We start from the raw sequence: 24,687 nt of genomic DNA, 5'->3' as shown, positions 1-24,687 counted from the left end.
CTTAAAACCTAGCAAATCCCTTAAATTTAAATACCTCTGATAAAAAAATAACGTGATGGAAAAATGCTTTAGTTGCTCATCTTCACATACCACTGGCCACAAATCTTTCACTGACCTCCTCAAAATATCAAAAAATGGTGAAAATCTGGTAACAAAAAACAATACTTTATCCTGCCTATCAGTTTCCTGATCCGAATGATGCGTTTTAAAACCATCATAACTATTATGTCTCCTACCACAGCTGCTGCCTCCCACTTTTAACACTATCCTTAGCTTTTTTCAAACTAATGCTAGAATAACCTCATTGCAGCAATTTCCATTCCACCTTCATGAACTCTTCTTCCACCAAATTCTTATTAGGAGTATTCTCATAAATCTTTTCAAATTCACCCATAGGCACTGCTTCTCTAAGATGTGATGGGTGCATCCTACTGGCATGTGAAAAATTAACTGCAGTAGGCTTCACATGGGGTTTACGTTCTACCTTCAAATCTTCTTTAACATAAAATTTCACATCCAGAAATTGTATTCTATCCACAGTAAAAGTAAACTGCAACCTCAATTCATTCTGATTTAACTGATCAATAAATACAGAAAACTCCTCCAAATTCCCGTGCATATAAAAATTAAATCATAAATGTAACGCCTAAACAAAACATTCTTTGCAAAACATTCTGTAGAATAAATAAATCTATTCTCAGAAAAGGCCATAAAGATAATAGCATAGCTGGGGGCAAAAGAAGCCCCCATCGTTGTGCCTTCTTTTTGCAAAAAATAATCACCCCCAAAACAAAAATAATTATGTGTTAAACAAAATTCCAGTACTTCCACCAGAAAGACTGTATGTGATCCCTCTCCTAGCATCCAAAGAACTGCTTCTATTCCCCACCTTCTTTTAATATTGGTGTATAAAGCTTTAATATCTACTGTAGCCCAGTAAAAAAATTTTTACACCACGAATTTTCTTCACTTCTTGACAAATATCAGTAGTGCACTTAATATGGGAAGGAATTTTAGATAGAAAGTTCTTTATATGAAAATCCCAAAAAATCCCAGTATTAAACCAGAATGAATTGGGGTTGGAGTTTACTTTTACCATGGAAAGAATGAGTATACAATTTCTGAATGTGGAATTTTGTTAAGAAGATTTCAAGGTAGAACATAAACCCCATGCGAAGCCTACAGCAGTTAATCATTTTTCATACGCCAGTAGCATGCACCCATCACATCTTATGGACGCATTGCCTATGGGTGAATTTAAAAGGATTTATGAGAAACTTCTGATAAAAATTTGGTGGAAGAAGAGTTCATGAAGGTGGAACAGAAATTGTTGCAAAGGGGGGTATTGTAGTATTAGTCTGAAAAAAAAAGCTAAGGATAGCATGTTAAAGGTGGGGGGCAGTAGCTGTGGTAAGAAACAATAGTTATGATGGTTTTAAAAGGCATCATTCAGATCAGGAAACTAATAAGCAGGATAATAACTATTCCCTTCACATGTTACATTTTCTTATCAGAGGTATTTAAATTTAAGGGAGTTGTTAGGTTTTAAGAAGGCTTCTTTCCAGGGGGCTAATATGGATTCCTTCCCTTGCAGAAGATGTAAAGTATGTTCTAGGATTAAGAACATTTCAGGTAGAAAAGTTAATGGTAAATTATTTTGTTCTATTGAAAGGTTTATGTGTTTCTTGTGGGGTGTTTTATATTGTAGGGTGTGGGTGTACTCCTGTGAGTTGATATGTTGGACAGACAAAATGTATGGTAAAAGTTAGAATTCTTGAACATCTGGGACATATTAGAAATAGGAATTTGGATAGCCCAGTAGCTGAACACTTTATTAATGCGCATGCGGGTTCTGATGTTAGACTCTTCTTTAGTGTGTTGGCTACACCTTTTCTTGCTAGTGGTGGGGATTATTTAGCTAGTTTATTAAAAATGGAAAGCAGGTTTGTTCTAAGTTATAATACTTTAAACCTAAAGGTATGAATCTGGATGTGAATTAAATGTATGTTATAATATTGTTTATATGATGTTTTGTAACTTATTGTATATGTAAAAATATTTTACCCCCTTTTTAAGGGTATGTATGTTTAAGCAGGTTCTTGTATATTATTAGGTGATGAGATGATTGTTTAATTGGAGCAGTTTGACATAAAATGAGAATGGTTGGTGGCTTATGTTATTCCTTGAAGACTGTTTGCCGAGGTAGGTGAACCACCATTAAAAGTTGGAGTTTGTTTCCAGTGACTGCCTCCTGAGACTATTTTTTGGATATTTTGTGTTGCTGTGTGTTTGGATCTGTTCAGACATGGTCAGGATGAATTGATTAAAAATAGCAAATTCACTCCAGGTTTAGCACCCTTATCCCATATGGATAGGGATAATATAAATTTTATACCTAGTAGCTGTAGGGTATTTGTACTTGAATTAAAAGGGCTAAAAACCTCATGGGAATGCAAGGTTAGGCTTGTAAAGATCCTCTTGGATCAGTAGCCTAGTAAGTACAAATGAATCTATGAACAGTATTTCTTGAATGAAGAGAAGTTCATACTGTGCTAGATTCGAAAAGCATGATTACACTTGTCGAGGATCCCCTGGTGTGTAAACAAGATTAGCAACCAGCAAAATGTGAAGGGTACAATGCATTTGTGGTGATAGAAAGGAATATTTCTTTCTCAAATATAAAAATTCAAACAGTTCTTGGAAAATGTTTGCATCCTTTGACTGTAACCTTTGGCTTGACTCAGGATGTCATATAAAACAGGTTTTCTCCATTTTAAAACGTTGCAAACAATGTGGGAGTAGGGAGAAGCCACAGAATGTTGCGACAAGCTGATACCCTTAAGAAAGAGGTAAAGCAACAGTTTGATATACTCATTCATTATAGGAATTGGGGAAATGGACTCGTACAGAGATCCACAGTTAAAACATAGAAAAGGGACTTTACATAGAAACTGGAAAAAGAGGAGAAAAGTGGGTTGTGGATAGACTATAAAAAGCTGGTCTGTTATCAGAAACTAGCTCCAATGACAAGGCACCCACAGCTAAGAGATGCTAGTATAGGGACTGAAGGTGAACATATTAGATAATGCGAAGTAAAAAATCATTACAAGGCAGACCTCTGCACATAGACGAACATAAAATGGACAATAGTAGTAGTGTAATGAGTGAAAGAAATTGTAGTAAGTAAATAAAAGTGATGTAAATAAAGAAATAGAGATGTTGTCCTTAGTTCATTATAGCACTACTAACTGTTGAGATTCCTGCCAACAAGAGGCTAAAAGCCAGAAAAAATACCAGAGCTGTCAGCTCCTCCACACACCCCTTGTTGATGGTGATGTAGTGGGTAATATGGTGGCACCATTTTCAGTTCTTTCTTGCTGCAGTTTGATAAATGCCTTGTTCGCTCCTGTAGAGAATCATCAGTGTTAGATCAAACTGAAACCAGAGACTCTGATAAGGAACCCATTGATGAAATGTCGTAAATTTTTCTTATTAGTTACTTTTGCTGATGTGAGATAACTGTCTACAGTGCAGGAAGCAGATTCCTCTGACAAATTGTCATAGCTTCTCCCCTTTTTTGTCTGGGTCTAGAGCACAGTGTGTCCAACTTTCCCCAGTTTTTAATTTTTTGGACTATTAAACATAGAGACAAGTACGTTGAGACATATTTACAGCAGAACAAACAAGGTTACCTTAGGCACATGATATCCTCTGCCAGTCCCAGTTTAATCTTCCCCAGGAAAAAGAAGCATTTTGACTAGAAAAGTAAAAGGGAAACAGGTGATACAATTTCAGTGTCTGACAACCCCAGTCATCTCAAGGTGGCCAATATCAATGAAGCTCTCTCACAGCCCCTATACCCAGCACCTACTTTTACCAAGGCCTGTAGAGATGCTCATGCCATCTGTAGCTACTTATACCCTCACAAGCCAAATCCATTTTTTTTCACCATACTGGTCCAGAGCCACTGTGCAGGCACCCAGCCTGTGACTTTTATGTGTTTCTTTGGGTAAGGGGGTCATCCCTTGGATATTTATCAGAGAGGAGGTTGAAGGGGGCCAGATACAAGTCATGGTTATATGTCTACATCTTGAGGCGTTTAAGTTTACCGTACACAAAATTGAGACCCAACCAGTCATTGGTTGTTTTTTTCCAAGCTATAGCAGTCCAGGTCTTGGTCCCTTTTTTTACAGATTACATCTCAGGACTTCTTCAGACTGGTCCAAGAATTCATGTACTTCATGAAATCCAGACTGACCTACCCTGAAAAGGTTCCTTATCCAGGGATTCCCTGTACTAGGAATAGGAAAAAAAGGGAAGCATTCTCCCCAGACTGATTTGGATTCCTCTGGAGTGGAGGAGCTTGCATATATCGATAACTTTTCAGGCTCTTTCCTAAAGACAGATTCTAAGACTAGTGTATCTATAGAGTTATGTCAGGCCCAGATCAGGTACAGACAGATTCTTGGCCTGCCTGAGCCTAGACCCTTGGCTTTATCTCCAGTCCTTGAGGTTTTTGATAACCTTTTCCATGAGACATCTTTACAGCCAGAGTCATAATCCCTTGCCTCTAAGAAATAAGACAATTATATAGGGTATACACATCCCACAAACTCCTTTATAAGAACCCCGTGGTGGATCCAGCATTGGTGTCTATGGATTGCAGTAAGGGACCAGGTGGGGGCTGCAAGAAGCAAGCTGTTCTAAACAGGGTGAGTGGGGTACTTGACAGGTTTAGTTAAAAAAAAAAAAAATACACCTCAGCTACCCTGGGCATTAATGCTCTCAACTGCCAGTTTCATATGCTGTGATATCGGGAATTTCTTCACAGTTAACTGAGTTAAAAGACAGAAGGTACACAAAACAAGTACCTGTGAATCAGCCAAGAAAAAATTCTCTGAATACCAACTGTACAAATAAATATCACTGAACGTTTGTTGAGTTTTTCCTTCTCTCCACTGTTGTACGACCTTGTACTAGGTGTATTTAAGTTCGAGGAATATTGGAGTGCCCTCTGGATGGGAGAGTGCATAGGTATTGCCCTTTGGAAAAAAAAATGTACGTGGCTCTCTGGAAGTGATTTGGTGACAATTTTTCACATGTCATTTGAGTTATTTGCTGTTGATACAGAGCAACATAAATCCATATTGGGGAAGAGCCTTGGGAAGAAGATGCTGGAGCCTGATTTCCCAGGTTGCCATGCACTCTGTGAAGTGTGTGGCTGTGATGTAGTATATGCATCATTCTGGGCAGTGTCATGGAGGCTGCAGAAAGGAGAGACGTGTTTGAAGGGCCAGCCCCTTCTAGAACTTCTCAAGGTGGAACTTCTTGATGCGCAGTTGAATAAGGAGCTTCTTTTGGGCTCCTTGCTTAATGTGAGTTAAAGATGGACGAGAAGGGGGAAAACAGTGCAGTCATACCTCTCAACTGTCCAGATTTTCATAGAATGTTCTGATTTTTGCCTCATTTTTGGTTTGTTTCTCGTGAAATTTGTGGTTTTCTTTAAAATAAGTGAGGATTGAAGTCACTAAATAATGACATACATTTAAGTTTCATGCTTTATATCCTTCAAGAAAATGCATGTGAATACAAATCCTGTAATTCTAGCAATTGTCTAAGTTTATAAGAGCAATGAATTTAAACTCTGACCCTATTTTTGGGCCTCTGTCCTTCTCTTATTTTTGTGTCTGCTCAGATTTCTTGGGCCAAGAGGTCGAGAGTTATGAATGCAGTCCATCAACGACTTTTTCTTCAGCCCCCCATCCTCATTTGCCAAGATTCAAGGCAGATTGTTCCTGTTCTCAGTTTACTTTCTTGTCTTTTGGATTGTCCAGTGCAACAAGGGACTTGACAGAATGCTTATCTCCAGTAATTGTTTTTAACAGGGCAAAGAGCATGCACATCTACTTTTATCTAGAAAACTGCCTGGTTCAGGCCTTTTCCCTTTCATAGATTGAATGCCATACAGATTACTTTGGACTGTTTCCAGAGGGAAGGGCTATGCCTAAACTTATAAAATCCATACTTATTTCAGTCCGGACATTTGACATTCTTGGGTCTGTTCTGGTCCCTGGAAAGCAGAAGGCTTTCCCTCCTCCATACAATTTATATTTCTTTCACAGCATTTCAACCAGATTGCTAATTTCCACTGCATTTCAGACCAAAAGCTCCTCAGGCTGCTGGGATACACGGAATCATTTTACTGCTTCCCTTGGTCAGGCTATACATCCAAAAACTTCAGTGATTCCTCAGAAGTAGGTGGTGCCATCATCCCACTCCCTTCAAACTACCCATTCTCTGCTTCTTTGTGTAATGAAATAAGCTGCTTATTAGGCAGAGAACATCTACCTTAACAAGGGAGTCTCCTTCAGAATTCGGACTGTGTCTGTGGTAATAATAGACTCCTTTGACATTGCTTCAGGAGACCATACAAGGAGACCTGAGGTTCCAAGGGCCATGGGCCAAACAAATGAGGAAGTAGCATATAAACTTTAATGGTGGTGATCTTGGCCATTAGGACATTCAGATACTTGTGGCACTCAAGCCCTTAGGTGATTGGAACAGATGAGACAAAGGCCCTGTGTTACATGAAAAACAAAGTGGGATGCACACCTACCTGTTGTGCAGACTAGCTATGCAGGTGTACAAGGCAGCCCAAGACACAGGGTGGTGTGACGTCAATAGCCCAGTTAATTTTTAGACTGGGCAACAGCTTGGCAGACCAATTAATTCAGTGAACTGTAATAGGTGACTGCATATAAGAGAAAAATATTCTTGGATCTGGCCTACTTGTTGAGTGTGCAGAAAGTAGACCTTTTTGCTTCTATAGAAAGCCAGTAATTGTGGACATTTTATACCGAAATCCCCAAATAACTGACCGTAACAGCACCCTTTTGGGCCAGGCAGCATTGGTTCTTCTGCTGAGTCTTGCCTGAGAGAAACGCCTTTTACTGCCATGACAGATATACAACACCTAGGCTAGCATACAACAAGGGAGTCAGTTATACATCCCAGTTTGAGGACCTTAAGGCTGGCTGGTTGGATGACTTAGTGCTCATCTGCACCATGTACATGTTATCAGGGGAAGCTTTACTCACATTAAGGGAGGACAGGAAACCCAGCATCAGTAAATTACATACAAGTGGAAAAGGTTCTTCCACTGGTGTAATAACAGAGGACAACCAAGCCAGACTCAGCTTTGATCCTTACCTCTCTAGCAGACCTTTTTCAAAGTAGGTGTATCCTTTGCATCTAATAAAGGTATATGCCTCAGCCATATCTCCTTGTCTACCACTGCATTCCAAACTGTCAATGAAGACGTTTCTCAGGGAAGTTCTTTACCTAAGACCTCCCAGGGTAGAGGTAATCTCTCTGGTGCCTCAATTTATTTTTCTAGAAAAGCTAACATTACCTCCCTTTAAACCAACTGCCTTGGCCCCATCAAGATGCTAGCCTGGAAAACTCCTTTGCTGGTAGCTTTGAAGTTCACTAGATGGATCTCTGAGGCGCTGGCTTTTGTGTAGAGATCTCTTCATTGTTTCTCAAAGGCAGACTCATTTTATCCAGTATCCCTACCTTTATGCCCAAGATGGTGACTGAACTCTAAAAATGAGGCCACTCATTTATCATTTTCCCCCTTACTGCACATGGGAAAAAGACTGTTGTATTCTCTTGATGAGCATAGGCAACTCGGATTTTACTTGGCTAGATCTAAACTAAGCCAGAAATTAAACCAACTGCTTCTTGCCTTTGCAAAGGCAAAGAAAGGAAAATCTGTCAACAAACTATTGTAAAGTGGGTTGCAGAGTATCTTACCTTTTGTTATCTGCACCATAGGAAGCAAACCCCGGTCTCTATTGGATCTCATTTTTCTAGCGCCACAGCCATTTTTGTTCATGGAGTGGGGGTCTCCACACAGGTTACTATAGAAGTAGAAGCCTGGTCATATCTCTGATCCTTTGTCAGGCATTACAGCTTAGAAACTTTGCCCATAGCTTGAAGGTTTTACCTTGGCTATCTTTTGCAAATTTAGGTGTTCCCTGCTCCTATTTCAGGACAAGCAGCCATCCTTGACTAGCTCTAGAGTCAATACTGCAACACTGAACTATGAAGAACACAAGACAGTTCTAGGAACATAACATAATTGTGGATATTCAAGTCGATTCACAGTTGCAATAACAGTTTTCTGTCTCCCTTACCTCTCTCTCTCTCTGACGTATATTATTGGGTTGGGGAGGATACTCCATTCTCTCTTACCTCACCTGTTGTGTAGGTTTTCTTCTCACTGTTGCACTTTTGGCACTGGATTGGGCCAGCCCTTGGTGGTTTGTGCTTTTTACGCAAGGTAACTGTGGCTTGTAGTGTCCATCAAGCAAGCAATGGGCATTGCAGTGGCTGAATGCCCTTTATAACACCTGTGATATGATGTTGTAAGGGGAGGTAGCCTCCTTGGCCATAAGGGGAAAGTGAAAGCTCTCTTATTTGGGCTAACCTTCTGGCTCCAGGTGGCAGAAATCCATAGAGTCAGTACTGTAGCAGTGAATGTACTCTTAACATCCAATTGTGGTAAGTTTCTTAAATAACTGTACATCATATTGATCACTGCTGCAATAGCCTTAGTTGTATGGGTTATATCCTGCATAGCATGCAACAGCCAGCCAGCTTCCAGTGCTTCAGGACACCTTCCTTTCACCCAAACTATCAGTCAGCTCTAGATGAGCTGATTAAAAAGACAGATTTGAGCACCAAGCCTCTCCGAGCTTTCCTGCTGCCAAGGAGTATGCTACCCTGAGGCTTTCAATGATCAACTGTTGTCTTATGCTGCTCCTTTTCTGGGCGGATAAGTTGGCTTTGGGGAGAAAAATATCTTCCATTAAAAATGTTTATTTTATAACCCTTTCCTTTTTAGGAAAGATATTTTAAAGCTCGGAATTTGTGTTTTAACGTACTGTCATGACACTGTACTGTACTATTAACTGATAGTGCTCTATGTTAAGTTGTCTATCTCGCCTTCATTCTTGCTGGATGGGTTCTAAAAGCTCGAGCGTTGGTTCCACCGGCTCGAGGCTCCCCTTATATCCCACAATGCTAGGCAAGAGTTACCTCAGATCTCGTTTGCCGCTACAGCTTCGAGGTTGGTTGCTTCTACCGGTTCCTGGTGAGTGTTAGCTTTTTAAAAAAAAGTTACTTTTTTACCCTTTTAAGTTAAATTCTTCTTGGATTAGTGTAGTTCATAGAACTTTATCCCCGACCCTAATTTTTTCCGTTTCTTGTCTAAAAGAACCTTTGGTTCTTCCCTTGGGCCTTAGGCCTTCTCTTCCCTAAGGGAGTGTTTGTGTAGTTTTCTATAATTTACTACATTTTATTGTACTTTATTACTAGTATCTTTACTAAAATTGTTATATTTTCTGACAGGGTATAACTGGTGTGTTTGAGTGTGTGTTTGTGTACACCTGTCAGTTAGGCAATGTCTAAAGAAGCAAAGGTCTCATTCAAGAAGTGTGATGCGTGCTGTCAGAAAATGTCTCTGACAGACACTCACACTTCTTGTGTCTATTGTCTGGGGCCTTTGCACCTGCAGGACTCCTGTGCTGTTTGCCATGGCTTCAGCCCCAGGGTCCTGCAGGAAAAACAAGCTAATTTTGCGGTGCTTGTTGATGCCTGAGGATTCCCTGTCTGTCTCAACAGGTTAGCCCTCTAAGGCATTGAGGTCTTCGGCTCCGGCTTCTGAGCGAGACCTCAGGTTGTTCAACCTTTGCCTTTATCGGCTCCGGCTGGAGCCGATAAGACTCAGTCCACAGTTTCTGTGGCTTCCTCGCGGCCCGGAGCGAGGTTATCGAGTATCCGTGTCGGCTCCGACAAGATCTTGAGCCGACAACCAGAAAGAGGTCTAGGTCACCTTCTCTTGGCTCCGTTCATTCGGCTCCAGGATCTCCCCTGCTGTCTGAGCGGGCCAAGGTCTCATTCCTCTAGGTCATCGAGGCTTTCGATCATGACCTTCAGAGGGTGGTGAGTCGACTACTTAAGTCCGAGGCACTAGCCCAGATGCTTCAGAGCCCGACTCATCAGTCGGTGCCTGCCCCGTCCATCAACTTTTCCTCCTTCGACTCTTTTGAGTTCGGGGAACCGAGACTGGTCTTCGGCTCCGTTTTCTTCCATGGAGGAATCTCGGCGGACTTCCCTCGTCGGCTGGTGAGTGGCATCGGACCCTTGTCCGACCCCTCTCCCTCTCGGTGCTTGGCTGGTGAGTTCGGCTCCGACGCCTCGGAGCCATCACTGTCGGTGCCGAGGGGTTCTTAGCTCCTCGGGCGGGGACCTCTGGCTCTGCCTGACGGGGTGCATGAGGTCATGCGGAGTGTGTTAGAGCCTGGCTCTACTCCACAGTCGGCTCCGTCAGCCCCTCCCTCGATGCTGCCTCAGGGTAAGTCGACTCACTCTCTCATCCCGGAAGCCAGCTCCTCAGGTTTCATCCTCTTCGAGGCCTCTCCTGATTTGGCAGAAGAGCCTCGGAAGAGGAAGTTGACTCACCTGAGTCTATCACGTCAGACACAGATATGGATGATTCTGAGGGTTCCCCCCGTTCCCCTTCTGAAGATGTCTCATTTGCAGACATTCTGGAGATCCTTAAACAGAGGGTGGCCAGCCCTCAACCCATCTGTGTATCTTGAGGCGTTTGGCTCTCGTCCTTCCACCTCCTGGGTGTCCCCTCATGCAGGTGGTTGCTAAAAACGCATGGGCGGCTCCTGATTCAGTGAACCCCACTCCCAGGAGACCCTCCAAATTCATCACAGCTCCCTCAGACAAGCAATTTTTATCAAAAGGAGTTTCTGTGGATGCTATGGTGGTAGCTCCCGCCACAAAGAAGGAACTGGCTGATCGTTCAGTGCCTGTCCATCCACCTAACAAGGAATCTAGGTCCATGGATAGGTGATGTTCTCCTCAGCGACATTTACCATGCGTTAGCTGAATTACCTGTGCCATTTCACTCGTCTTCAAAGGGACTTGATCAAGGAGGCGAGTGAAATGTTGAAATGAACACGCAGCTGGCTATCCTTAATTCCATTTCCAACTCCTCCATCGCCTCCTCTCTTATGCGGCCGATGGGCGAGCAGATCGCAGGAACAGGGGTAGCCGCGCCTGGATGCGGCTATGCAACTTTATGGAACCTTTCAAGGCGTCTTTCACGAACTCCCCTTTTGATGGATCATCTCTTTGGTCCTCAAGTGAAAGAAACCCTGACTAGGTGCGAGACTGATGGCAAGACCCTTTCTGCCGTCGTCCGTTTTCTACTCCTTCTAGGCCAAGGCCAGAAAGGTGGAAAGATGTGGTTCCGTAAACAATCTCAAGGGACTTAAGCCTGGCACAGAGTCGTTTCCCGCCAGAGGCAGGCGGGAATAACAATGGTACCTAGAGGCGGGGTCCGCAGAACCAGGGCAATCGGGAAGCCTTCCTGACAAGCCCTTTCAGCATCCCTGAGGTGTTGCCCGACTGCCCATCTTGAGGCAGTTCACTGTACCCAGAAGCCTGGCTATCCCTGACTCAAGACAAATGGGTACAGTCCATCATTTCGAAGGCTATTCTATCCCCTTTCTTCGTTTCCAAATCAGTCAAAAATCCCTTCCAGATGTGTTCCACCCGCTCAAAGGGATATAGCAGCTTTGGAAATTTCAAAACTGCTTGCAAAAAGAGCAATTCAGTTAGTGCCAGCAGACCAACAAGGATCCGGAATCTACTCAAGGTTCTTTTTAGTTCCGGGACTGGTTTTGGATCTCAGTGTCTTGAACAAATCAGTCAAGAAAACAAGATTTCGGATGGTCACGCTGCAATCCATTCTTCCCCTTTTGGGCAAAGGAAACTGGATGTGCTCTATAGACCTTCGGGATACTATCACATAAAATGAACAGGCGCTCCAGAAGATTCCTCCGCTTCAGGCTGGGAACCAGTCATTTTCAGTTCAGGGCCCTGCCCTTTGGTCTCACCACTGCCCCGGTGTTTAAATGCATGGCAGTGGTAGCTTCTCACCTGAGGCGACAAGGATTCCAGGTGTTTCCATATTTGGACGACTGGCTCCTCACAGCTCCACCAAGCATCTCCTTTTGATGGCCAGAGATTATACTTTTAGCGTTTGTCAAAAACTGGGTATTTCAATAAATTGCGAAAAGTCTGTTTTGTCGCCCTTTTCGCATTATTACCTACATAAATTTAGATACTATAAACATGTCAAGGATATCAGACATTCACAAATTGGTGTCACTTCTCAACAACAACAGCGCCAAAGCAAGGTTAGTTCTAAAGGTGTTGGGGATCATGGCAGCGACCATACCTCACCTCCGATTGCCCAGATACCACATGCGGATCCTTCAGTGGATGCTTTTTCTCAATGGTCATACCAGGAACTTCCAATGTCTCACACCATTATGATCGCGTGCAAAAGCATCTCATGTGGTGGATGTCTTAAGACCATTTGTTCCACCTCCTCCAGTTGCTACTCTGACAACGGATGCCTCCCTGTTCGTTTGGGGGGGGCATTATCAGGGCAGGACAGTCCAGGGCACATGGCAACCAAACGAATGCCACTTGCACATAAATGTTCTGGAGATGAGAGCAGTGCTTTTAGCGTTGCAAGCCCTTCAAGACTCTCTTCCCTTAGGAGCGATTGCAATCCAGACAGACAACATGTCTGTAGTGTGGTACATCAACAAACAAGGCGGAACCAGATCATACCCCTGTGGCACTCAGACTGTGGCAATGGGCGATTTCTTCTCAGCGTTTTCTGATAGCGCACATCCCCAATCACATTGCGGACAAGTTGAGCAGAGCTATACTCATGCCTCACGTGGTCTCTGAAAGACTCTGTAGTGAGAGATATTTCTCAAGTGGGGTCAGCCTTGCTGCGATCTTTTTGCTACTCCCCAAAACAGCAAGTGCAGAGAATACTTCACTCTATTCCCTTTACCAGGCCAACCCAGCAGGGGCGCTCTAGTCCAAGTTTGGCCCGGGACTTCTGTATGCATCTCCTCCTTTCCCTCTGATCTCTCAAGTAATACAGAAAGCTATCGCTCAGAAGGCCTCATTGATCCTCATTGCTCCTTACTGGCCTCGACAAGTGTGGTTCCCGTTTCTACATCGTTATCTCTTGGGCGACCGTGGAGTCTGGACCTAGTTCCAGATCTTTGATCCACCTGTCGGGTCAGTTTCACCTCCACTCTCTGAACCTCACTGCTTGGTTCCTCCAGTGCCAACCGTAGCCAGGCTTCCTCATTTATCTCACTCGGTTAGAGATATATTGATAGCTTCCCATAAATCTTCCAAGATTTATTTGAGTAAGTGGAAACGCTTCTCATATTGGGCTCAAGGAAAGGACATAGATCCTTTCACGCTTCCATCCAACTAGTCCTTGATTTTCTTGCTGAACTCTTCCATGCAGGTTCATCTCCATCTTCTCTTAAGGTTCAGTTGGCAGCTATTTCTAATTTTCATGTGGGCATTTCTGAATCTGCCCTAATGTCCCACAAACTTTGCAAAGCCTTTATGAAAGGAGTTTTTCTTCTCAGACCTCCTATAAGAAATCCTCCTTCTCCTTGGGACCTAAATTTAGTTCTTGCTTCATTGATTCTTTCCCCTTTCGAACCTGCAGCTTCATGTTCCTTGAAATTATTATCATGGAAAACTCTCTTTCTGGTGGCTATCACATCAGCCAGAAGAATTTCAGAACTTCAAGCACTCAGTTGTCGTTCTCCTTATCTTTTGTTCCATAAGGACAGAGTTTCCTTTTTGCCTAAGGTGGTTTCAACATCAAATCTAAACCAAAGCATTGACCTCCTGTCTTTTTTCCCAGAGTATTCAAATAGGTCTGAACAAAAATTACACTGCCTGGATGTTCATCGTCAATTAAGGTACTACTTGGACAGGATGAAACAATTCAGAAAATCTGATCAGCTGTTTGTCTCCTATGCGGAAAGCAGAAAGGGACTTCAGTTTCAAAGGTATCTTTATCCAGATGGCTAACATCTCTGATTACCCTTGTTTATGAGATTAGACACCAAAAACTGCCTAATAAACCTAAAGCCCATTCCACCAGAGCTTTGGCTACTTCTCTAGCCTTCAAGACAGACTGCCTATTGACACCATTTGTGCACTTGGGCTACTCCTCACACTTTTATTTCCCATTATAAGTTGGATTTAGCTTCTTTTGGTTCCACTGTTCTCAGGAGTCTGTTCCGTTAGGCCAGGACAAGGTGCTCCATCCAGCAAGAATGATAGACAACAACATATAGAAGTTATGTTCTTACCATAGCGTTCCATGTTAGTTGTCTTCTTCCCTGGCCTGGACAGACCTAGAGAGTTGTGATCGTGACCTCTCTTTCTACCACCTCTTTCTTAGTCATATGCTATTATGCATATTTCTTGTTTCAGGCTATAGGTCACCCTGTTTCTTCCTGCTGTTAGAGGTGGATTCTGTTTTACAGTTATACTGTTATTGACATAAGCTGGGTTAGCTTACAAACGAGATCTGAGGTAACTCTTGCCTAGCATTGTGGGATATCCATCCAGCGAGAAGAAGACAACTAACATGGAACGTTATGGTAAGAACATAACTTCTATTTTTTTATTCCTGTCAGTTTAAAAGTTGTTTAAGTGAAAATCATTTTTTCTGTGGAAAAAAAATATTTGTTTTACCTTTCTGGGATGGCAAAATCTTTTAAAGTGCTTCTTACTGTGTTATGTGAAAAATTACTTTTAAAGACTTTCAAGTTTTACTGGCTCTTGTTTGTTTTCTGGGGAAAGGCACCATTTTCAGCTTTACCGTGGAACAAACTGTCAGTTCCATGGTCTGTCAATCTTCCAAACACAAAAAGATAAAGTTAAGCAAACAGCCTTTGCCACAGCAGCAAGCTAACACTTTGTCTCAGCTGCAGATGGATGAGTCTGCTGTGGCCATTAGTTACACCCAAGACCACTCATCTTTAACCCAGTTCCCTCTGGTGTAGCAAATGCATCCACTGTAGATCAAGGGGGTTAGCCACATCTTCTGCAGCTGTTGGGATTCCCTAAGTGAGTAAGGGAGAGCCACACTTGTCAGTGCTGGGAAGAGGAACAAGGAAGGCTTCCCTATTTGTCAGAATGTTGTGCCTATCCCCGGAGAAGCTGCTGCTGCCATTAATAACACTGTTGGCCCCATTATTCCTGTCAAAAAGAAACAGATGAGTAAACATGCATTTACTTCTCAAATTTCCTTAGAGAGGAGTAGTTTCCAGAGTCTGGCTCAGGGTTTAACTCAGACTATTGATCCTTCTTATGAAGGGGTTTCTGGTAAGAAAAGGAGTGATACTACTTTTCCTGAAGAGATTCATGATTTTGAACAGAGTTTTCCCCTCAGATTTCTGATTCAGACTCTGAGGCAAGCTCAGTTTCTGAATCTCCCTGTGAGGGTTTCTGTTTCTCAGAGACTATTTCCAGAATGTGCCAGTAAATTCAGTAAGAGAATACTGAGGTTTTTCAGTCCCTCAGAAAATACTATAAGCTGTTACTGACAGAATTTCCAGAACCTTTATTCATTCCTCCAGTTGTCAGCTTTGGAGGTTGTGTGTGTTACTGCCTGCAGTTTTCTTGATAGTTAGCCAACTGCCCCTAGAAAGGCAGATAAGATGTGTAAAGTTTCTCAATCTTTTAAGTTTTTTATACACTTCCCAAACCTGACCCAGCAGCAATAGATCTAGTAAATCCTAGTACTGCTAAACATTCAGTTAATTCCAATCCAGATGGGGGATTATTAATCACTTTGGGGGGAAGTGCGTACTTCAATTTTGATTTTCAGGATTTTTGATTGTCAGGCTCGTATGTTAGTTTGTTCTGACTAATTGTGAAATTATGAGAAATGTTTTGTCTGCAGTTTCTTCTGAGGAAAACTCTGCTTTAAATAATTTAGTACTCTGTTGATGCTTCTTGCAGGGCTAAGGCCACTGGTACTGTTTTGAGGAGGTTTGTCTGGCTGCATTCTCAAAGCCTTCCAAATGATAGCAATAAAATTTTAAATTCTCCTTTCGATTGAGATTTTAATTTTTGACCATTATGCTGCAGAGGTGATCAAAAAGCTAGATGAAAGGCGTAAGCTGATACAAAAAATCTTCAAGGTTTTTCAGTCCTCCTTTACCAAATATTCTATGGGATGTTTTAACCCATCATCTAATTTTGGTAAAAAACAAAATAAACACTCAGCACGCAGGTAAGCAGATGTCTTAAGAAGAGAAATGGCAAGAGGGTTCCAAAAAGAATTCTGGAACCTCCCAAAACTAAGGGCAGTCTATCAAGTTTGAATGACAGTTTAAGGGACCTTGTTCCCCCAACTCTGGCAGCCCCATTTCCCTTCCACAAAGTTTTAATCTTCACTTTTCTCTTTGGCAACATATAGTTTCAGACAAATGGGTTCTGAAGGTAATTCATCAAGGCTACGTATGGCAGTGGAAGGACATTACCCCTTCCTATGTGGTAATCGCTCCTCCACCATGTGACACTGCCAGCCCAACTGTCTGGAATTTTGTAAATAATTGTATATCATTTGTGAATATTAATGTGATTCATATGCTTGTCTTGCAAAGATAAGAGAACTATATGTTATGTGTATATTAAACTACTAGTGCAGAAGTGTGTGTTGAACAGAGTTTATACAGTAATTAGCTTTAAGGATGCACCCACAGTGTACCTTACTGGAAAAGTACAAATGTATATAAACTATATACCTGGCAAATGTATGTTTTAATAGTAGAAACTGGAACATACACAGTTAACTTGCAAAACTTCAAGAAAATAAGTTGAAATTAGTGTTTTACGATTGTGTTATCTCTCAGTTCTATTCAGTGAAGCAGACACAATGTCTAGAGCTAGAGGTTTTTCTGTTGTCTTGAAACAGAAATAATTACTAGGTTTCAAATGTAAAAGCATTTTATTGTTTTATGACGTCCATGTTCTGCAAAGATCTGAGAGATAGATATGCATTTTTAACACAGAAACGTTAGTTTCTGTTAGTCTGGAAACTGAAGGCAAGTAACAGAGTGATGTCATCCAAGCTGACCCAGCAGTGATGTTTATTATTCATTTAAGAACTCTCTGAGAGAGAGACTGTGCATTTTGTATCTTGTCTTGGACCTAGAAACATCCATTCAGCACTTCTGCCTGCATGTTGCTCTATAAGTAAGACTTAGAGCATGTCTGTCTGTCTTGGATACAGATAGGAATATAGTAAGGATTAGTTTAGATATTTTCTGTATTTATTTGAGATGTCCTGCAATGTTGTTTTGAAATATTTCTTGTGATTCTCAACTCCCCAGTTACTGTGCTGATTGAGTATTGTCTTGTTCTGTTATTATTTATTATTAAATATATTTAAACCTGTCTTTGCGGCTGATATTTGAGAGACATATTTAAGCACTTGCGACACTGTACAAGACTACTCCTAACTAACCTTAGCCTTGGTCACCCTTTGTAAGGCCCGGAGCTGATAAGGAGGGTGTGGTGGCAGTGTTAACTACTTTATAGTCTGGGCAAAAGGGGGCATAGCTAGTAAACCTGTGCCAGCCTTCCCCAGGTGTGTGTGTTTGTATATAAATCAAATCTCAAAGTGTGTAGTGTGTGTGTGTCAGCTACTTGGGCAGGGACACGAAGCACTGGTTGGACAGAGAGGGTCCTGGAGGTCTTGGTCTGACCCCTCAGCTGAGATCTTAACCCTGTAGCTGTGCCAGTGGGGAGCCTTGTTGGGAATCTGGAAAAAGAGGGAGAAACCAGCCGCAGACTGACTGTGATCTCTGTGTGCTCTTAAGGGAAATTGTACATTACTGTGTGTGTACATGTCATCCTCCCATTGTGTACGTCCCTCACTGTTGCCAGTGGTGAGGATTGAGGCTCCTTGATTACTGGGCCAGTGCAGAGGCGTCACATATTTTTATTTTATATGTTTATTTTCCATTTGTTTCCAGGTTAATCTGAATTGACACAAGGTGACTGTTTTCAGCGGAGGCCCAGGGAGAAAAGCTCCAGATACATAGTAAAAAAATTATAAAAACTAATAATAATAAATTAGATAAACATAGCTATTTTGTACAAAGAGCATAGAACATATAAATGGAGTAAAATTAGAGTTTTACAAATGATGCAGCATACAGTGGTTAGAATATTGAGAAGCAAATTATACAAGATATTATACAACATATAATATATTATAATAACATATATTATACAATATACAATTGCTTGAACATAAATTCAAAAGAAGTTTCCATAGACAAACACGGTCATAAGCTAGAAATCATTACTGTAAAGGTGGCCTAAACACCTGGTTCACAGTGCTATGCACTAAGGGAAACTACATAGTACTTCTGTGATGTAGGGATGTTGAAAGTTAGGAACAGGTGAAATTAGTCTGGTTCTGTACAGGAACGTATCCAAGTTTTGGATAGGAGATCTTTTAGTAGGGATTTGAAATTATGTTTACCATTTAATGTCAGGGGATAGAGAGTTCCAGGCATTAGCAACTGCATAGGAATAAAGATATTGGCCTGAGCTATGTAAGCAATTGGTAACGGTCAGTAGGGCGGCATTGGAAGATCTTAGTTGACTCGCAGTATTATGGAAGGTGAGCAGACCAGAGAGGTCAGGTAATTTATTTGGTTGGTATAGCAATTGACGGGTCAAGAGACGTTGATTGTGTTTTAGTAGGTTAGGGAGTTCTAACCATCCTAGTCTTAGGGAGAGGCAGTGGTGAGAGCGAAACTTAGCATTGGTTGCAAATTTTGAGATTGTTTCAGGTCGTCAGATTTATTTAGGTTAGTTAGAACTAGAGAAGCATATAGTAAGGTGGAGAGTAGATGGGTATGAGAAATAGTGATTTGGGATTCCTGTGTGAGGAAGCTCTTGGAGTGGTAGAGTGCACCTAGTTTTTTATGAACTTTGGCAATTGTTAGTGCTATATGTTTGTCGAATTTTAGGTTTTGATCAATAGTTACACCTAGTAGTTTGGCTTGAGTTACTGGTGTGATAAGCGTATTGTTGGAGGATGTTATTGAGAATGGCGAGGTAGGGGGTGAAAGTTTTGGATGGGTGGAAGATCTTGAGTTGAGCCTTAGATGGGTTTTGTATGTGCTGGGAGGAATTTAGCCGTTTTTCTATAGTAGTGAAGGCTTCCTGGGTTCGTTCTCGGAGTAATTGTACAGAGGGGGCTGAGCATATAAGGGTGGTGTCATCAGCGGGTTTATATTTTAAGTTTGAAAACTTCGAATCTCATATGATCGACATCATATGAGCGAAGTTTTCAAACAGTGAACGTTTCAACGGAGATCACCGTAGGGAATATTTCCCTTCACTTCAATGTAGTGCGATCTTGGAGTTGGTATATTTAAGTAGCTGGGGGTGCAGGGGATCTTGCCCCCCTGCATAGAGCGTTCAGGTAGGTTTTTCTGTTTTTATTTTGTTTATATTTTAAGTTCGATGTTTGTAAACTTCGCTCATATGGAGTTGATCATATGAGATTCAAAGTTTTCAGACTTGGAACTTATAATATAGACCCTCATCAGAATACTGTACTATATTAGTATGTTGGCTAGCTGAGGAGAGGTTATTGGTAAAGAAGGAAAATAGTAAGGGGCAAAGAATCTATCCTTGCGGAACACTTTGTCCCACTGGGTGTAGAGGGGAGAGAGAGATTTATGCCATTTAACAGCTTGTTGCAGGAGGGACAGATAATTTTTAAACCACAGTAGAGAGGAGTTATCCAGCTTGAGCTCAGAGAGAGAGTCAGTAGTAATTTGTAGTGGGATACTGTGTCCGATGCCTTTGACAGGTCTAGGAAGACAAAAGATGCTAAGTGACAGAGATTTCTTTGTTGGTTGACGTGGTCAGTAAAGGATGTAAGGGCAGAGGTGGTACTATTTGCTGAAATCCATGTTGGGAATTTGCTAGCAGGTTATATTGAAGATGATTCAGTAGCTGGGTGTGTACACATTTTTCTAAGATTTTGGTAGGGGAGATAGTATAGCTATGGGGCGATAATTACCAAGTTCTGTCGAGGAACTACCTTTGTGTAGGGGAATGACAAAAGAAATTTTCCAGAGAGAGGGGATAGTGTGTTCAGCTATGGATCTATTGAGTATGGAAATAGGGTAGGCAGTGGCAGAGGCGGCAATCCTGAGGTAATTAGCGGGGAGTTTATCAGCAGCAACAGTGGTGGGTTTTCAATTTGGCAAGGTGTTTACGAATTATTTCAGCTGGAACTGGTTTAAGACAGAACTGTGAGTTGGTCATATGATGACAGTTTTGTATTTTGGGGTATTTGTAATAGTAGTGGAGAAATTGTTGAATGACATTTGGATGGAGGAGGTGAAATAGTCATTAAACTGGGTGGCAATATCATTATCACCTTCAATGTTGGGGTTTGGGGATGTGATTTTGTCTGGTTGGAGAATGTGGTTGATTGCAGACCAGAATTTTTTGTGGATGGTTGTAGTGAATTTTTTTTGGCATTACTTTTTTTTTTGGTTAATTTCTGAGCTCTAAGAAATATTGTCAATTTGTACCTGTTTTGTTGATATGCCAGGTTACCAAAGCTATGTCCATTTGAGTAGGGATCTTGTGTCCTTTTAGATCCAGAGGGATGGTTGGTTTTAGTATGAATTATATGTTGTGCGGCCATAACATTAAGGTTACTTAAGAAGGTATTAAAGTACTCCATGGCTTCATCTAATGGTAGAGTTTTAAGAGGTAACCAGTTTATTCTTTTAAGGCGTTAATGAATTGGTCTGGTAGGCAAATTTTGGAACTACGGATAGAAAGTAGGATGGGGGGGTTATGGGTTATGGGGGGTTATGGGTTTTGTTTGCTGTCTTAGTATGAGTGTGGGTAGGTGACCACTGAGGGAGTCTGCTAACATACCAGATATACTGGCAGATGAAGGCTTGTTGGATAGGATCCAGTCTAATATGGATTCCTTTTTGGTGGATTTGTCTATATGGCTGGGGATTTGGATAAGCTGTGTGAAGTTAAATAAGTTTAAGTGGTACTTTGGGAGGGATGCCATGATAGAGGCCCAATCAATGTTGAAATCCCCAGGATAAGTGTCTCCTGAGGGAGGGTGGTGGTAGTCCACTGTAAACTGGACTCTGGGGTAGCAATATTGTCACCTGGTGGTAAGTAGACACCTATAACGTTGAGTTGTTTCTGCTGGTTTAATATTATATTTGCAAACAAGGTTTCTGCATAGCCGAGAGTGGGGATATCTTTACATTTTTGTTGGAGAGTAAGGTTGTGCCTGTAAAGTAGGGCAATGCCCCCACCTCTTTTACCTATTCAATCACCTTGTTTTAGCCAGTAGGGGCTATGGTGGCATCTTTGTTGTTGGGCTTGAGCCAGGTATCTGTTAGGAGTACAATGTCAGAGTTATAGAAGGATATAGAGGCATGTAGCTCTTCATTTTTATTCTTGATGCTACGGATGTTTTATACTGAGTATTAAGAGGTCAGAGGGTTTTTGCTTGCAGGGGATATTAGGACCATGTAGGTTTGTCTATGTGGGTATAGTAGTGGAGGGGGCTGGGTTAGGGTAGATGTCGCCACTGAGTGCAAGTTGTTTAGTAGGCAGTGGTCAATGTGTGTAGGTAACTGGCAATCATATTGTGTATGAATAAACTGGATAGTTTTTTATAATTGGTTAGCAGTGGTGGGATATCCACATCACATATTAATTGGCTTGTAATGGTGTGGATATTGAATTCCTGTAGCCTGTGTACAGTGGTCACTGAAGGTGTTTGTACTCTCAATTAGCCAGAAAGTGAACATTCAGAGTTCGTATCACAATTATTATTTTTTGTTAGCTTAGTCAGTGAGAGCAGGCAAGCATGTCGGCAGAGGAGTATGGCAAGCTGACATGCCAGGCTAAAGGACTGGTGCATGCCAAACTGACTAAAGCAGACATGATTGCAGCTTTAGTCATAGCAGCATCACAGATTAGCAACCAGGAGGACAATCAGACTGGCCTTAGAGATGTACAACTCTCAGAAAATGGACAGCTCAACCTTTCCACAGAGGACTTAAAAATCCATCTGAAGTTAGAGACTTGACCTGGAAGCCAAGCTTTTGGAGGGGCCTGGGTTAGGGTAGATGTCGCCACTGAGTGCAAGTTGTTTAGTAGGCAGTGGTCAATGTGTGTAGGTAACTGGCAATCATATTGTGTATGAATAAACTGGATAGTTTTTTATAATTGGTTAGCAGTGGTGGGATATCCACATCACATATTAATTGGCTTATAATGGTGTGGATATTGAATTCCTGTAGCCTGTGTCAGTAGTTTAACAGGAAGCACACTCACCTGTGTGGCTAGAAGATTCAAAGAGTGTGGGTTCTATTCCCACACCAGGATGTTGGATTGCAGTATGTGGGGTGGTGCTGCACTCCTGATTGTGTTGTCCTTTAGATAAGATGTTAAACCAAGGCTGCATCTGCCTGAATTGGTGGTTGCTCAGATGGCTGTAAAACTTTTCACTATATTATAAGCCTAGCGCTTGTTCTCAATACTTCTCTACTAAGTAAGCACTCTTGTACTAAGTAAAGCACTACATATACTTACCACCCCTGTGAATATCCACTTCCCTTAAAGGTACAGCACTCCATTATACTGTTCTAGCATGTCGAGTGGTAGATTACTGGCGTTGTCTCCAGTTCAGCTGGTCAATCTGGGTATCTTGAGACAATGCTACAATTGTCTCATGTACGCAGACAACCCTCTCCTCCTCCCAACAAACACAAATACATGTGAGAGATGCAACTATATAGCCAAACTGGAGGCTAAACTCTCTCAACTCAGGGCTGGCATGACCAGACAGGAGGAGATGGCAACCACACACACAACAATCCCAGTCCCACATAGACCTACCACAACTGCAAACCAAACACATAAAACACAAAGACATACTCGGAGGCTCTAATAAAAAACTTACCAAAACAACAGAGGCTCCCAAAGCAGACATCCAAAAATCCACCACCTCAAAACAAAACACATGCAACACATACTTCAATAAATCAGTGTGTCAACCAATCACAGCCCTTAAGGCCAAACACCTTGCCTGATACACTAGTAATAGGTAACTCTATAGTCAGACACACTGATGTCCCCCTGACCAGGCTGAACAAGGAGAAGGTGACTGTGAGCGGTCTATCGGGAGCTAGGATCCGCCACATAACACACACACTCAAGTCACTCCAAAGCAAGTACAAATATGACTCCGTCATTGTCCATGCTGGTGTGAATGACCTGAGACGTACCTCCCTGGACTAAATGAAAAGAGACATAGAGGAGCTCTCCAATTATGTAGCCCAGGCTGGTATGACCCTGACCCTGAGCAGCATCTTGCCCTGTCCAAGAATGATACCACAATACAAAGACAAGATGATCAGCTTTAACAATTGGCTCAAGTACTGGTGTCATTCTAAGGGGATCCAATATCTGTCTGCCTGGGATGACATGTTGGACAAGCCACGCTGCCTCGCAAGGGATGGCTTACACCTGTCACCACTGGGCTTCTGGATATTGGCTAAGGCTCTTGCCACCCCCATAGTGCCTTTTTTAGGCAAGGCTCAAAAGACAAACCCACCTCCTTAGAAAACAAAAATGGAAAAAAACTAAGGGTAATGCTGCTCAACGCCAGAAGTCTAAATCTCAAGATGCAGGCACTTGATGCACTCCTCAGCATGGAGAACATCGACGTCTGTGCAGTAACTGAAACCTGGTTCAAGGCTCCTGAGAGCACCCCAACGCTACCAGGCTATACCTCGTATCATGCTTTTCGGCCCCAAAACCCGGGCCGAACCACAAAGGGAGTGTCCATATTCATCAAGGACACCCACACCTCCAGGTTAGTAGCAACACATGAAGCATCAGAGACCATACAGGTGCAACTAACCATAGGCAAAACTGCTATACAACTGGTAGCATGTTACAGACCACCCTCCCAATCTCAAGAACCCCACTCAGCCTTCCTGAAGACATTGGAGGATATGAATGTATCACAAAATACCATCATACTGGGAGACTTCAACTACCCAAACATAGATTGGGTACATTATTCTAGCCCTAATACCCTAGCCCAAAGGTTCCTAGAATTCATAAATTCAAATGCACTGGAACAACTAGTCACCTCTCCCACCAGGGAGATAATATACTAGACCTGATCATCACAAACATGGGGACAAAATGCTCCACACCGTAAGTATACCCCTCACTAGTGAGATCTGACCACAAAATAATCACCCTGGATATACATATCCCACCTCCACCCCCAGCACAAAAGACCACAGTGAAAAACTTCTCAAAAGCAGACTTCACTCTTCTTAAGAATGAGATGGTATCCTTTAAGCCCACTGTGCCAGTGGATACCACATCCCACAATGCCGAATCCTTCACAAATGCTTTCTATGGACATCTCCAAGAATGCATGGATCATGCAATCCCAAACAAATCCAAGTCCCTCTCCACCAAAGGTAAGCATCCTGTCTGGTGGACCTCAGCCATAAACAAATTGTAAAACAAAAGAAGGAAGCTACTGCACGTCAGAGCAAAATCCCATGAAGGGAAGACATCTCTGATCAACATTAGCAGAAAACTACGTTCTCTCATAAAACATCCAAGATCAAGTGTGAGAGAAAATCG

The 24,687-nt window shown here is 42.1% G+C and overlaps 1 protein-coding gene across 1 annotated transcript in view; it reads left to right on the top strand.

The window, feature by feature from the left end:
* Positions 1-24,687, top strand: part of LOC122800092 (prolyl endopeptidase) — a 1,490,953-nt gene that overhangs the window by 1,136,198 nt on the left and 330,068 nt on the right. Inside the window, 1 exon segment of the mRNA XM_044069645.1 lies at positions 13,764-13,810. Within this exon segment, the coding sequence (XP_043925580.1) occupies positions 13,764-13,810 (47 nt within the window).

Source organism: Protopterus annectens, chromosome 1.part0 (genome assembly GCF_019279795.1).
Source record: "Protopterus annectens isolate FY-2018-M chromosome 1.part0, PAN1.0, whole genome shotgun sequence".
Lineage (NCBI taxonomy): Eukaryota > Metazoa > Chordata > Ceratodontiformes > Protopteridae > Protopterus > Protopterus annectens.
Note: the sequence above shows the minus strand (reverse complement) of the source record. Positions and strands in the feature narration are given on the sequence as shown.